This window comes from Homalodisca vitripennis, chromosome 1, assembly GCF_021130785.1.
Source record: "Homalodisca vitripennis isolate AUS2020 chromosome 1, UT_GWSS_2.1, whole genome shotgun sequence".
Classification (NCBI taxonomy): Eukaryota; Metazoa; Arthropoda; class Insecta; order Hemiptera; family Cicadellidae; genus Homalodisca; species Homalodisca vitripennis.
Window position 1 is genome coordinate 56,134,043 of NC_060207.1, and position 14,988 is coordinate 56,149,030.

The following is a 14,988-nucleotide window of genomic DNA, read 5'->3' on the forward strand; positions in this document are numbered from 1 at the left end:
TGGGAAAATCCTCATAGTGCAGTTATGTTTCAAGGTAGCACCTTCAAATTTGGTATATGTTCTAAGCAATTGCTCTAGTTTATAATGATATCATGCTCATAATTTTAGTATAATTTTAAAAATAAATTATCAGATGCCAAACACAATTTTTATTTTTTTATTTATTTTTTATTTATATCATTTTTAAAAATAAATAATGTGTTTGTTTCAAATTAAAATGTCTTTTTATTATTTAAAAAACAGCATTTAAATACGAGTAAATAAAATAAAAATTCATGCAAATCTAATGAAAAATAAAAAAGATACAGCATTTTTTGTAAATGAATGCACAACAGTGATTTTCCTCCTTGGCAATTTTGACTGGTACAATAAAAAAAATGGCCGGCAGTAAAAGGGTTAAACAAGGAATAGTTAATGATTATTTGCAACAAATGACTGAATTGAAATTTCAGTCATCTCTTGATATTGTGTTTAAACCCAAAGTGTTATTGCAGACACTGGCTCACACCTTGCAGGCAATGGGACAGGACGAGGGTATGTACCAACAGTTCATACCACTAGCCCTACATCTTGCTGAGGAACATTTCCTGATGCACCCCAGCAAAGATGTTCAACTCCTCATTGCCTGTTGCATCGCTGATGTTCTCAGGGTGTATGCACCAGAGGCACCATACAAGGATCCTGAACAAGTCAAGGTAAGAGAGGGATAAACTTGAATGTATTTTATTTTCAATTTTAGAGAATAAATATTTAATTGAAAAATGAGGGCAGTTTAATAAGCCAGTGACTTTTTGAGTAAAACAACTTTTTTCTGCAAATAAACATTTTGTTTTGAATATAATCTACTTTTAGCTTGATACATTTAGTCCAACATTTTTCTAATTTTTTTATTCCCTCCAAATAATAGGTTTTCTCAAGGCCATTAAAATAGGCGTTTGTTTCAGTAATGACTTCTTCATTCGACCCAAATCTCCTACTACTTACTTACTTTACTACTACTTTTACTACTTTAGGTTTGGAAACAGGAAATAGTCATCTCAGGGGGCTAGATTTGGAGAATATGCTGGAAGGGGTAGCAGTTTGTAGCCCAATTCATGGATTTTTGCTTTTGTGACAAGACAAGTTTGCACACGTGCATTGTCTTGATAGAACAGTACTTTCTTCTTCACCAAATATGGCCGTTTTTGCTTCAAATCAACGTCAAATCTTTCCAAAAGCTCTAAATAGTATTGGCCGGTGACTCTGTGTATCCCAAAAAACTGTGGCAATGACCTTATTGGCTGACAGGCTCAGCTTGGCCTTCTTTGGTCCACGTTCACCCTGAGCAACCCACTGTTTCGATTGTTCCTTGGTCTGGCGTGATGTCATGGATCCATATTTCGTTCACATTTACAAAACGGTGCCAAAACTCGCCCAGATTACAGATGAATATCGCTAATTATTCTTTGAAATGGTCATATGGTTGCGGTTGAGTGAGAGTAATCGCGGTACCCATCTCGCGGAGAGTTTTTTCCATGTCCAAATATTTGTGTAAAATGTGATGTACCCATTTAGTTGAGATATCTACAGCATGAGCCAACTCAAGCACTTTCATCCTCCGATTGTCTAATATCATTTCATGGATTTTATCGACTATTTCTGGATGGGGTTGTCTGCTTTGAAAGGCTCTCATACACCAACTGCACGATGCAGCTTGCTCAAAATTAGAAAGTTATCCACTGATGGATTATAGCTGATTGCAGGAAATTCAAAAAGTCACTGACTTATCAAACTGCCCTCTTAATTGATTAAAGGCAATGTAATTCTAATTAAATAATTCATTATTAATCAATAAGTCTGTATTGTTCTCCATCTATAGCGTTAATAACTGAATCCGATTGATTATAAATAAGTTAAATTGACTTTGAATTAATTTTTACTAAGTATCCTCCTTATCTGTTACTTGAAATGCTTCTTCTGGTTGACTGTATCCAAGTCAAACTTGAAAGAAACTTAGAAGTTGAAGCAGAAAGCTATCAGAATACTTATTTATTCACAAAACATCAAGAGCTCTAATGATGTCAAATGTAACATTCTAGTTAGTAGAATAGTCTTTGTAAGTAAATTGTCCAGCTTTCCCATTGTCATTATTCAATAGATGAACCTATTTGAGTACTGAATTTATATTTTAATGTTTCACCAAAATCTACATTATGCCCTCCTAATACTCAAAATCAACATTAAAATAACTGGAAAATAATTGTATGGTTTGAAGTGTAGAATTTGTGCACTATTTTCAGTAGCCAGCTTTAAAGACTATTTCTTAGTGATATTTTCAGGAAATGTTCACCGAAGTACATATCTGTAAACATTTAAAATATGTTTAATAAACTAGCAAATATAAATAAATATTTCCCACTCCTTATTAACAGTGAAACTATGAGCATACATAAGGATGCGTTTAGTTGGAGTTTCATTAACACAAGTAAAAATGTAAATGTTCTGTCAGTTGTAAACTGAACTCTCTCTGACACAGCTCCAGAACCTGTGTTGCTCATGCTACCTGGGGAAGGAAACTTAACGTGCCTGGTCGTACATGGGTGGTCTCTGTGATCTGAGTTCAGATATACTCATCACATTTAAATGGATTGCTCTTTACAAATGCTATTCTGCCCACCACATATTATGGCTGCTTAGGTTTAGAGAGCACAACCACCATGCTTGATTGGGAAACCAAGTTTGAGCAAAGGAATAGATACTCTTTGTAGTGAAGCTGTTTTGATGTTGTTTCGTCTCTTCAGACACAGATAGTTATCTGATTTCAGCTGTCACTGTGTTACAGTATTCAGTTGAAGACTGTGCACTTTGCACTATCTTCGAGTATCATCCCAGCCAGTGTAGGAGACTCAACTCTACTACTGAATAATTTACAATTTACCTACTATTATACTAATCAAGATAATATTTTTCTGTTTTTAGACAATATTCTTGTTCTTGATCAAGCAACTGGCAGGATTGAAGGACCCCAAGGACCCTGCCTTCAAGAGATACTTTTATTTGCTGGAAAATTTGGCTTATGTAAAGTCGTTTAATATGTGCTTTGATTTGGAAGACTGCCAAGAAATATTTTGCAACCTTTTTTCGCTTATGTTTAAAATTGTCAAGTAAGTTTTATAGTTATTACTAATTTTAATTCAGTGGTAAAGAAGAGAATCTGATTTTATTTTGTTATAAAATAATTAGTCAAGTGTAATAATCAAATAAATGTCCCAATTTTCAATCTACCAGATGTCCAAAAGTTTCTGTCCTCCCCATATAAACTTTTGGCCAGAAATATATTTACCATTATCCATGGAGGGATCACTCAATCCCAAATAACAGAGAAGAATTAATTTCATTTCATTAAAAATACGTATCTTTTAATTATTAAAACAGATTATTTATGAATTTTTAGCCTGTTAAAAAAGATTAAAAGTTTTTACAGACCGCCATTTTGTACTGGATTTAGACAGACACCCATAGTTTGTAGCATTGTTTTTTTTTTTATCTTTGAAATAAAATATCACATGATGACATTTTTTAATTTCAACTTATCCACCAATTCCTTATTTAGGGTTGTGACTAAACTTCTCATTTGTTCCAAAAACAATTTTCAGTCTTATAATGATCATCCCATAGATATTGAATGGGTTACTCATATTTCTGTTGAAACATAATAGGAGAATGGGATGTTTGGACACCTGGTATATTGAGAATTAATCATAATATATTTAAGTATTTAATTTTCTATTTTCAGACATAACTAGGTCTATGTTATCATTACAATTAATTGAAATAGACTTAATGGACTCACAATGCAGGAAACACACACCAGGTTGAAATTTAAAATAAAAAGTTTGAAGTAGTGATCGAAATTCAGAATAAAATACTAATTATTAGATTTGTGCCTCAAGATATAATTTCAATATTGCCAATATCAAATTGTTTTAAATAATCAGAATTGATGATCTAGTCAAATCATTAATAACTGGAGGGAGCAGAGTGGAAGACAACATACTGGAAGTAATGATTTTTGTTGTGTTATAAAGGTTTCTCTTTTAATCTCTTAAATCCATATTATAGTCCCAGTCCAGACATTCATAAAAATTTACAAAAATGTTTCCTTGGTGCTACTGCAATATTGATTTATACTGATGTGTATCATTAATTAATCAGTAAGCAAACCTATACCAGAATCAATGAATGCTGACTACAACAGATTTTGTACTTTTGTACAAAAATTAAAAACTTCTTACTATAATAAACACTGTTTCTTTGAAACCTCTACCTCAGTTTATTTCTTTGCACAAATTGAATTACTAAATATCCAGATCTGTAAGTTTTGGACTACTCTGATGTCAACCATTAATTTATATCTAAATTACAATTTTAAACACGTATTGGGAGGTTGTATTGATTTTTCTGTTTTGTTAACAGTGACGAGCATTCTAGCAAAGTGAAAAGTTTCATGCTGGACGTGCTGTGTCCTCTTATCACCGAGTCGGATATAGTCAGCAATGAACTGTTGGATATTATTTTAATGAACATTGTTGAACCCAATAAGTCTACCCGCAAGAATTCCTATCTCCTCGCCAAAGATCTAGTTGTCAAATGTAGTGACACTTTGGAGCCTTATATTCAAGCTGTAAGTTAACTGATCATTTTCAACCTTTTAACAACCTATGTAAAATTAACTCATCATTGGGCTTTAGCTAGTTGGAATAATATTTCTTATGAGACATACATGACAATGTCAAATATATATATAGTACATTATATGCTAAAAATTAATAAAAATCACAACTAAGATTTGAAATAATTAAAAAATTATAACAAGCGTTAGTATTATAAATAATGTAATTTAAGAAACTTCTTAAGTGAAAATAAACCTGCATCAACAAGACAAACCATTAGATGTGTTATCATATCTGATTTTCTGATTGTTTTAAGATTCAAGGAAAATCTTGCCCAATAATTTGGGTCTGATCAATTGTTAAGTTTAGACCTGAGTGAAAACTAAATAAAACATAAGAATTTAAACATTTCAAAATGCTAACAAGCGTTAGTATTATAAATAATGTAATTTAAGAAACTTCTCAACTGAAAAAACCTCCATGAACAAGATGAACCATTAGATGTCTTATTAAATCTATTGTTATAACACACAGTCTGGTGCATCAGAAATGAATTTGAAAACTTTTGTTCAGTTATATAATAAATAAAGTCTCAATGTAGTATATCTAAATACCAAAAAAAGTCTAGTTAAGCTGCCGTACATTTTTATATAACTGTTTGAGAAAATAAAAGAGAATGATGTTCTCCAGTTTTTCAACCATGTGCTGATCCTGGGAAAGGAAGAGAAAGGGCTGGGAATCTGCACGAAAGTTTATGACCTAATCTATGAGCTCAACAAGATCTGTCCGTCGGTACTATTGGCGGTACTGCCACAGCTGGAATGTAAGCTCAAGTCCAACCAAGAGAGTGAGAGATTGGGAGCTGTAGCTCTGCTAGCCCGGATGTTCAGTGAAAAGGATTCTACCCTGGCCAAGCACCACTCTCAACTGTGGAGGGCCTTCCTTGGAAGGTACGCATTATAAATACAGTTTCTTTAAAATTTCAATGAATTGTCATTGTCAAAAAGGTACAAAATAAATAACATTTTGTTTATTTTGTACTTTTTGGACAACGACAATTCGTGGAAATGTTAAATCAAAATTTATTTTGTCTTTCTTACAAGAAGCCTTTGTGCAATTATACACTTTTTTGAATATGCATGTATATATATATATATAAATCTTCAATAAGAATTCTTTAAATATATTAACCTGTTGGATCCCGTAGCCGCACAGTTGCGACTGAGGCAAGTGTGCAGTCGTGGCCCGTTGCCGTACTTGTTGAATTAAATGACGTTCAATATACCGGGTTACTCGGGAGAACACTGGCTTTCTCGTGAGGTATATTTTGTTTCGCGCTACGATACTTGGCAGCCTGTTTTTACTCTAAACTTTGAGGCGTTTCAGCCGGTTGCTGTTGTTTGTACACAATAATTATGGCTTCGCGTAAGCATGAGTTGTTTGATCAAGATATTAATGAATTATTGGGCAGTGAGTTTAGTGAACTATCTGATAGTGACGACGAAAGTGATGTGGATATTTTCAGTCGTGTAAGAAGTGGTGATTTTATTTTTAGTGAACTAGTTCGTAATGCAGACTTCAACCACGATTTAGGTTATCTCGATGAACCAGTACCAGGACCATCTAATCAGGTGATACTGTTTATTCTAATAATCGTCCAAATAAGCCTACTTTGGATAGTGTTGACTTGGTAATAAACGAGGTAGTTCAAAATTATAATCCCAGAAATGACTTTACTGGTAATGAAGGAACTGAATGTAGGCCTAACCCCAAACGTAGAAAGCTACCTCCAATTACCTATCCCTGGGTGAATGATACCAACTTTATTCCACACATATTTCCATTTGACAGCTCAAAATCTGGAATAAATGCTGATTCTGGAATAAGTAAGGAATCTACAAACCTAGATTTTTTCTTGTCGTTGTTTCCAATGGAATTAGTATCACACATTGTTGAGCAGACTAATCTCTATTTTCATGAAGTCGTTTCTAAGCTGCCCAATGTTTCTAGATCTGAAATTGATAATTGGTACAATACCAATGAGAGTGAAATGTTATGCTTTTTAGCATTGTGTATCCTGATGTCCCATGTGAGAAAAAATAAAATAAAAGAGTACTGGTCTACCGATACAGTAATTCAAACACCATTCTTCGGTCAGGCAATGAGTCGAAACAGGTTTCTAATACTGTGTAGAATGCTGCATTTCAACAACAGTATTGTTACAAACTCTAAAACCTTAGGAAGATTACATAAGATAAACCCTATTCTCTGTTCTATAAACAAATCATTTACTGACAATTTCACTCCTTATGAGAATCTTGCATTGGATGAAACACTTTTCTTGTGGAAAGGTAGGCTACTTTTTCGCCAGTATATTCCTAGTAAGAGAGCAAGATTTGGCATAAAACTGTTTATCATATCTGATTGCAAAACAGGATACGTTCTAAATGTTTTACCATATATTGGTTCTGAAACTCAGCTAAATTTTGAAGACCTCAGTGATAAAGTAGGTATGTCAGGTCAGGTAGTGTTGACTCTTACAGAATCTTTTTTCAATCTTGGACACAAACTGTACCTTGATAACTGGTATGTCTCACCCTCATTAGCAGAAGAACTATTTAGTAAAAGTACAAATATGTGTGGAACATGCTTGCCAACAAGGCGTGGTGTTCCAAAAGAAGGCCTAAAAAAATTGAAAAAAGGGGAAACGGATTCACATCATGCAGAATTTATGTTATATGAACGTTGGCTAGATCAACGGGAGGTTAGGGTTTTATCAACAATGCATGAACATGGTATGAAAGAAACTGGTAAACGTGATCCCCATACTGGTCAAAAGATTGTAAAACCCGTTAGTGTTCTGGATTACAATCAGCACATGGGTGCAGTTGATGCAGGTGATATGCAGTTGTCGTTCAACGAAACCGCTCGGAAGTCATTGAAGTGGTACAAAAAACTGTTTTTCCATTTGTTAGATGTAACCATACGTAATGCATACATTTTGCAGCATCAAATGACAGGAAAAATTCCTCAACTATCAGAATTCCGTAAGGAATTAGTGAGAGAAATCATTGAGAAACATTGTGAGATGAAAAAAGACAAAAGAGGAGGTCGACCTTCAGCAAATATTACACCACTTAGACTGACACAATGTCATTTCTTGGAGCCAATTCCAGCAACTGTAAACAAAGACAGGCCCAGGCGAAAATGTCATGTTTGTGCTAACACGACCAGAAGACCACAAAGAAGGCAAGACACTTACTTCATGTGTATCCCCTGCAATGTGTCTCTGTGTGTACACCCATGTATGATGGAATACCATACTTATAGGAACTTTTAGGCCTAAACCATACTCTGGACCAAGTAAATAAAGTTTTGTTCTAATATTATTTATTTAGTTTGTTTATCCTAGTCTTATTGATTTATAAAAAATAAACTTACACTTGGAATCAAAATATATATATATATATATATATATATATATATATATATATATATAAATTTAAATATGTATATTTGAATTTAGAAATATCAATAATATGAAATAAATAAACATAAAAATAAAACTTATGAGTATATGATTATGCAGATGCAAAAAATAACTATAATGCAAAGTAGTAACCAAGTGCCAGAAAAAACCCGGGCCAGCAGATGCCCCTGTGCTGCCATAACCCGGGACTCAACAGGTTAAACAGTTTCTATATTTCGGCTTGTATATATATATATATATTGATTTTTACTTTTGTAAATTTTGTTGGCTGTGTTGTTATTTTTTATTATACTTTTTTGAAAACGGCAAAGCCGAAATATTAAAGGAAATTTATACCAAGAAGTCCAATAATTGTTTTATATATATATATAAAAATTTATTTTAAGAAAAATTCATATTGACAAATAGAAAATACATTTAACAGAACTGTCAATATAGACTGTTAAAATCAAAATAAGTAAGAAATGTACAAATTGTGTGATTTTAACTTTTCCATCAATTTCCAATTACCTGTTTCAGGTTCAATGATATAAGTGTATCAATAAGAATAAAGTGTGTCCAATACTCTATGCATTTCTTGCTGAATCACCCTGAGCTGAGGAAAGACATCACAGAGACATTAAAGATGAGGCAACATGACTCGGACGAAAATGTACGTTACGAAGTTGTAATGGCAATCGTCTCTACTGCCAAAAGGGACTTTGAGGTGGTGTCAGATAGCGAAGATCTGCTGGAATTTGTTAAGGAACGTACTTTGGACAAGAAGGTAATTGTGTTTTTGTGTGATGATTGTTGATTGAGTATAAAAGTTGTTATTTTTAACCCTGGATCCGGTATGAGTCATATTACAGCTCATTAATGTGTTTGCTAACTAATAAGGTCGTAATTTTATGCAATTTTTCACATTACTGGGTATCTGCTCAATTTATTTTGGTGAAGGACACACAAAACATTCCTATAGCTTTTTCTATATATATAGAATATTACAATGAAATACATACAGTTGTATTGTCACAATAGTACTGACTGAAAGAAAACAAAGTGCCTAGTCAGCTGACTGCATTTCATTTTTGCTTCTCAGCATTAAAGTTCAGCATTGTTCTGGTGTTATCATTGTTTGGTTGTTGCAGTATGTTAATGTGGCTGACCTGTGATATTCGAGATATTTTGCAAGACAATAATATTATTTCTGGTGACAAAATTGATTTACCTGATGACATAACACCACATAGTGATTATTTGGAGGATTAATTGTTTCAGTTTATTTGGATTTAATGTTTTTAATAGGTTAATAGTGTATAACATTATATGAGTAATATAAATTTACCATATTTAATTCCTGTTGTTCAATAAAGGAAAATCATATATTCACCCTGTTTACACTTTTTTCATAGCACTTTAGGAATTTATTTGCGTTATGGTTACTTTCACCATCCACTGCTCTGTACATTACATTACTGTACATTACATTGTTTCATGACTATCAATATTGTCAGATATTACATGATTATTAATTGTGTTGTTAAGTCACTTTCACTTTGTTCACTTCTACTCCCATCCAAATCATTACAATTTACAAGTGCATCAACACAAATATAAACTGTAATCAAACATTATTTTTATTAACGATAATATTTATGTTAGTTTGATTGGGTGTATGCTTTTTCATACTCAGACATGTTTTAACAATCAATAATTTGCGTAATGCTGATTATCTGATGTCTGTGAATAGCGCAACTAACTAGTATTGATACATAATATATAAAAGGTATGTATTACAATAAAAGTATTATTTACAAAACTATGATAATTTGTTAATTGGATTGGTTATATGTCTATGGTTTTTCATTCAAAAAAATTATGTACTTTGCGATCAGTAATTTATATACTACCGATCAATTGTTCTCCCTGGATAGATTTGCTACAGTCCATGAACAGAAACATGCAATCATGTATCAAATCATATTTCTTACTTTGGTTAGCTACATTCAGTTTTTTCAAACTACCACTAATAACCTAATGTGATTATCACTCATAAAACAAAGAACTCCCTCAGCATAGGCACTTGTGTTACAATTTGTGGTTGCCATTATCTATCGACCACACAACAGACAATGACATAGAACATAAAACTATTTTCTAGTTGAAATGATCGATTGTTAATTAGTTTAGTTTAAGGAAGATTTTGTTTGAAACTTTGGAAATAGTAGAAAATGAACATGATTTATGTCCATTTAGTGATATGATAAATCTCAAATTCAGATCTTTCTTGACAATTTTTTGGGTTCAATATTTGGCTTCAACACAAAAAAATTAGTACCTACAATCTACGCAAAAGAAATGCTACTATATAGTGGTGATGCTCTCAAGATAGGCTGGTTTTTGTTTCGAGTGGGTTATTCTTTATTTGTAGTTGAAAACCTATCTGTTGAATGTGGTGACCACTCTATGAGTATTATACCTTTTAAATTAAGTATTACCCACTTACTTACAAAAACATTAACTAAAATAAACAAGTCATAACAATTATAAAAGTTATAAAAATTACTCTGATTGCTAAATAAGCAAAGGAAACAAGCAAAAGTTTTTCTATGGGGTTTGTGTGAGAGCAGACTAATATGCTGATATGTTATCGCTGTGTTAGTTTTGTTAACAGTAAACTTGCATTAGAGATTATACTTGTTTACCTTTTGTTTTTACTTATTAGAGTGTACTCTTTTACAGTTTAAAATAAGGAAAGAAGCAATGTCGGGACTTGCAATGATATACAGGAAACACTTGGCGGATGGAGACTTGCCTCAAGCTACTAAGAAAGCTGTCACATGGATAAAAGATAAAATTTTACATGGCTATTATATGGTGGGAATGGAGGACAGGTAAAATTATATTCACTGTACACGCAAAGCCCTTCATTGTTAATAATTTAAAAGAGGATATAATATTAAATATTATATTTTCTTTCTGTTAACATGTTAGAAGTCCTCAATTGTTAGTACGGATGGACAACTTTTACCTTATGTTACTAACCTGTAAATCATATACATTATTTGACTTGTTACATAAACATAATGATTCACTTCTCCAGTACATACATACATACATTGAAGCATAACTTTTTTTAAGTTTTTATTTTCGGATTACTTGATAAGAGCAGGTTGTTACCAAAGTTTGAGTTTTACCCTATCTTCAAATTGCCTAACAGTTTTGAAGTCTAAATATGTACCATGATTTATATAAAATACCTTCAACTCATAGGGCCTTTGTTCTCAGCAGGATGTCAGATATATGAAGGGTTAGGTGTACAATTACACTCAAGCACTAGGAAAATATCTATCAGCCCATTTCCTGTTTTTTTTATAAAAATTACCTCTACACAAATATTTGTGTAAGATATAGCCTTAAAATAACCTATTAATATTTTTATTTCTTTTTCAAATTAATGGATTATTTTTAAATGGACATTTCAAGCTTATATTTAATTCAACCATTAATAATTGTGCAGTTTAAGATTTTGATGATTCAGTCATGAATGAAGGAAAATAAAACAACTTTAATATCCTTGTCGTAGATTTTTGTAATCTACAGTTGAAATAAAAATTGTTGACCTTTATGTATGTAACATTAGTGCATAGTAACCTGCAGTTGGCCTTCAAATTGGGCAGAGTTGTTTCTTAGTTGATGTAAGATGCTTAGTTTATTTTGTAACTAACAAAATGTTCAGTTTTCATAAATTTATGTAGAAGAACTTTTTTTAATAACACATGAAAATTTTTCTATAATATACCATATAATGTTAGACAAATATGCAGTTTGTTCTTACTTTACTAACTTTGAGAATAACGCTAATAAAAGGGGTTTTACAGTGTACATACACCATTGATTTGGTTTTACTATAATGTGGATGAAGTGGTAGTTATGAAGAGTCTAGGTAAAAAACATAACTTACCTTCCAAGTTCATTATTTCTATTCAAGTTTGTTATAGCAGTTTAAAGAAGAGAAAAAATTTAACGAAAGTACAGTATGCATTGTATGCTACAAGTCTTTTATAAATGTAACAAATATTTTAAATGCCCTGTTTACATGATAGAATGTATTTTTGCTATTAAATAATTCCTTGTTTCCTTACTAATTTATGTATATGTTTAATTTAGAAGAAATTTTACACATTTTACAAAGTTTTTTACGTTAAAAAAACTATAGAAGGCATATTGTTTGACATGACCAAATTTTTCTGGTTTCTAATAAATTTAGTTACCTTAAAGATAACAAGTGTATATTTACAATATGTATAAAATTAATCATTGTATAAATATATGGCTAAAAATACTTATCTCTTCTTCAGATGAATTAGGGCTAAATTAAAAATAAAGAACACATTTCTAATTGGAAATACTTTAAATATGCTAGACCTAGATAATGAACAGACTGCAATAATAGATTATGAAATAATGGTTTATTGTGAAGAGTTACAAAGCCTTATCCATTAAACACGTATAACCATAAAACAGCAGAAAATAAACAACAATAATACTGGTCCAAAAAATAAAGTTTCCTCTATATAATTTCTGTATATTTTTGATAATGTAATTACTTCAAAAATAGTAAGATTAGAAGGGAGGTATATAAAAGTTTGTAAATAAAAATAAATTAACTTTTTTTAAATTAATTATTTGAGCTTTTTAGAAGATCTTGAATGATCATAATCTTGAGAGTTTCTTTTAGTACAGTAAAATTATTGCCAGGAAATGTTATTATATACTTTGTTTTATAAGATTGAAATATCAAACCACCAAATCTGTCTTAATAAAAAAAAAAAAATGTAGTACCAAATATGTATATTATTCAAAAAACATTATTATCTAAAAACATTTGGTATGGTTTCTAATTTTTTTTATTACCGAACAGGTTACTTGTTGAAAGGCTACTGAACACATCTTTGGTACCTTACACTCTAATGCCGGAAGAGAGGATGAAGAAACTGTACCATATGGTGGGGACAATTGACGATCATGCAACAAAAGCATTTATTGAGTTACAGAAAAGTCAACTCACGTAAGTGGATATATTTATTGTGTACAATTAGGCTGCTTTCCCTGTGTATTCATGGAAACATAGCATACGTCTTCAGGTTCATTTAGAGATTATATGTATCTTTATTCTATTTTTGTGGTGCTTACCTTGTATATATTGATGAAATACCAATTAGCCATGCCATAGTCCCATTGTCATTCAAGCTCAGAGTAATAGATTTGACCTTGGTGTCATCATCTTAAAACTATCAAATCTCAAATCCGAGTGTTCATCCTCACAGAACATATTTTCAGTGAGTTCATTTCCAAACATGAAGCGGTGGCTTCTGTCATCACTTCGTCAATGACAAAGAGCTTCATATAGCCGCGACAGGTTGGCTACATTCACAGACAGCAGAATTTTAGAGGTATTTCAAAGGTATGACAAGTGATTGATCTTTTTGGTGACTATGTAGAAAAAATTTAAAAGTTATATGTCATATGTATATAATAAAACTTTTGTATCTTTACTGGTTTACTTTATTTTTTTTTTCAAAACGGAGGTTACTTTCTGAATAACCCTTGTATATTTATTGTTTTCATGATGAGCCTCTAAAGTTGAATCAACGTTAAAGCTGTATCATCACCATAATTTTATTCTAATTGGATCTTAGCTGAGTAGAAGGTGAGGTGTTTATGGTTGAGCTCCTGAAATAATATGATAGGGCTTTTAAAGTTGGAAAGGAACATGGATATTTCAAACTGTATTATCACTATTTGGGCCATGGATTTGTATTACAAAGAGAGGCCATAAAACTACGAGATGACTCCAGTCTTGCAAAATAGAAGATACCACGCTCACAAAAAACGTTCACAACAAACTATAAGTCATACTGCACAGGAGATAACTCATAACTAAGGCAGTAGAAACATCAACTTGCAGTGACTGTCGTTGCACTGAGAACAGTTAAAAATATGTGACTGACGTCTTGGAACAGCGACGGCCAAATCACTGAGCAGTTGATCGAGGGTTGGTTTAGGGAGCATCTACTGTAGGTGATGCTGATGTGATTGAACCCCTAAAATTAAACAAGAGTACTACCACTCTGGAGAGAAACATGGGGCAGTCCAGCCTGTATCATCACTATAGTTTTAATTAGATTGTGGTTGTGCTACAGGATGTGCTAAGTGATGTTAAGACCCTCAAGCTTTACAGGAGGAGTACCACTCCGGAGAGAAACATGGGACAGTCCAGCCTGTATCATCACTATAGTTTTAATTAGATCATGGTTGTGCTACTGGATGTGCCAAGTGTTGTTAAGACCCTCAAGCTTTACAGGAGGAGTACCACTCCGGAGAGAAACATGGGACAGTCCAGCCTGTATCATCACTATAGTTTTAATTAGATCATGGTTGTGCTACTGGATGTGCCAAGTGTTGTTAAGACCCTCAAGCTTTACAGGAGGAGTACCACTCTGGAGAGAAACATGGGACAGTCCAGCCTGTATCATCACTATAGTTTTAATTAGATCATGGTTGTGCTACTGGATGTGCCAAGTGTTGTTAAGACCCTCAAGCTTTACAGGAGGAGTACCACTCTGGAGAGGAACATGGATAGTGCAGCCTGTATCATCACTAGTTCTAATTGAATCATGGTTGTGCTACAGGATGTGCTAGGTGTTGTTAAGACCCTCAATCTTTACAGGAGGACTACCACTCTGGAGAGGAACACAGACAGTGCTGCCTGTTTCATTACTATAGTTCTAATTAGATCATGGTAGTGCTACAGGATGTGCTTAGTGTTGTTAAAACCCTCAATCTTTACATGAGGACTAC

The 14,988-nt window shown here is 32.6% G+C and overlaps 1 protein-coding gene across 2 annotated transcripts in view; it reads left to right on the forward strand.

The window, feature by feature from the left end:
* Positions 1–14,988, forward strand: part of LOC124361879 (sister chromatid cohesion protein PDS5 homolog B) — a 69,069-nt gene that overhangs the window by 14,298 nt on the left and 39,783 nt on the right. For both annotated transcript variants that reach the window (XM_046815931.1, XM_046815939.1), the window contains exons 3-9: positions 495–695; positions 2,959–3,143; positions 4,456–4,663; positions 5,343–5,602; positions 8,662–8,908; positions 10,867–11,018; positions 13,049–13,195. In XM_046815931.1, the coding sequence (XP_046671887.1) occupies positions 495–695; positions 2,959–3,143; positions 4,456–4,663; positions 5,343–5,602; positions 8,662–8,908; positions 10,867–11,018; positions 13,049–13,195 (1,400 nt within the window). The remainder of the gene's footprint in view (positions 1–494; positions 696–2,958; positions 3,144–4,455; positions 4,664–5,342; positions 5,603–8,661; positions 8,909–10,866; positions 11,019–13,048; positions 13,196–14,988) is intronic.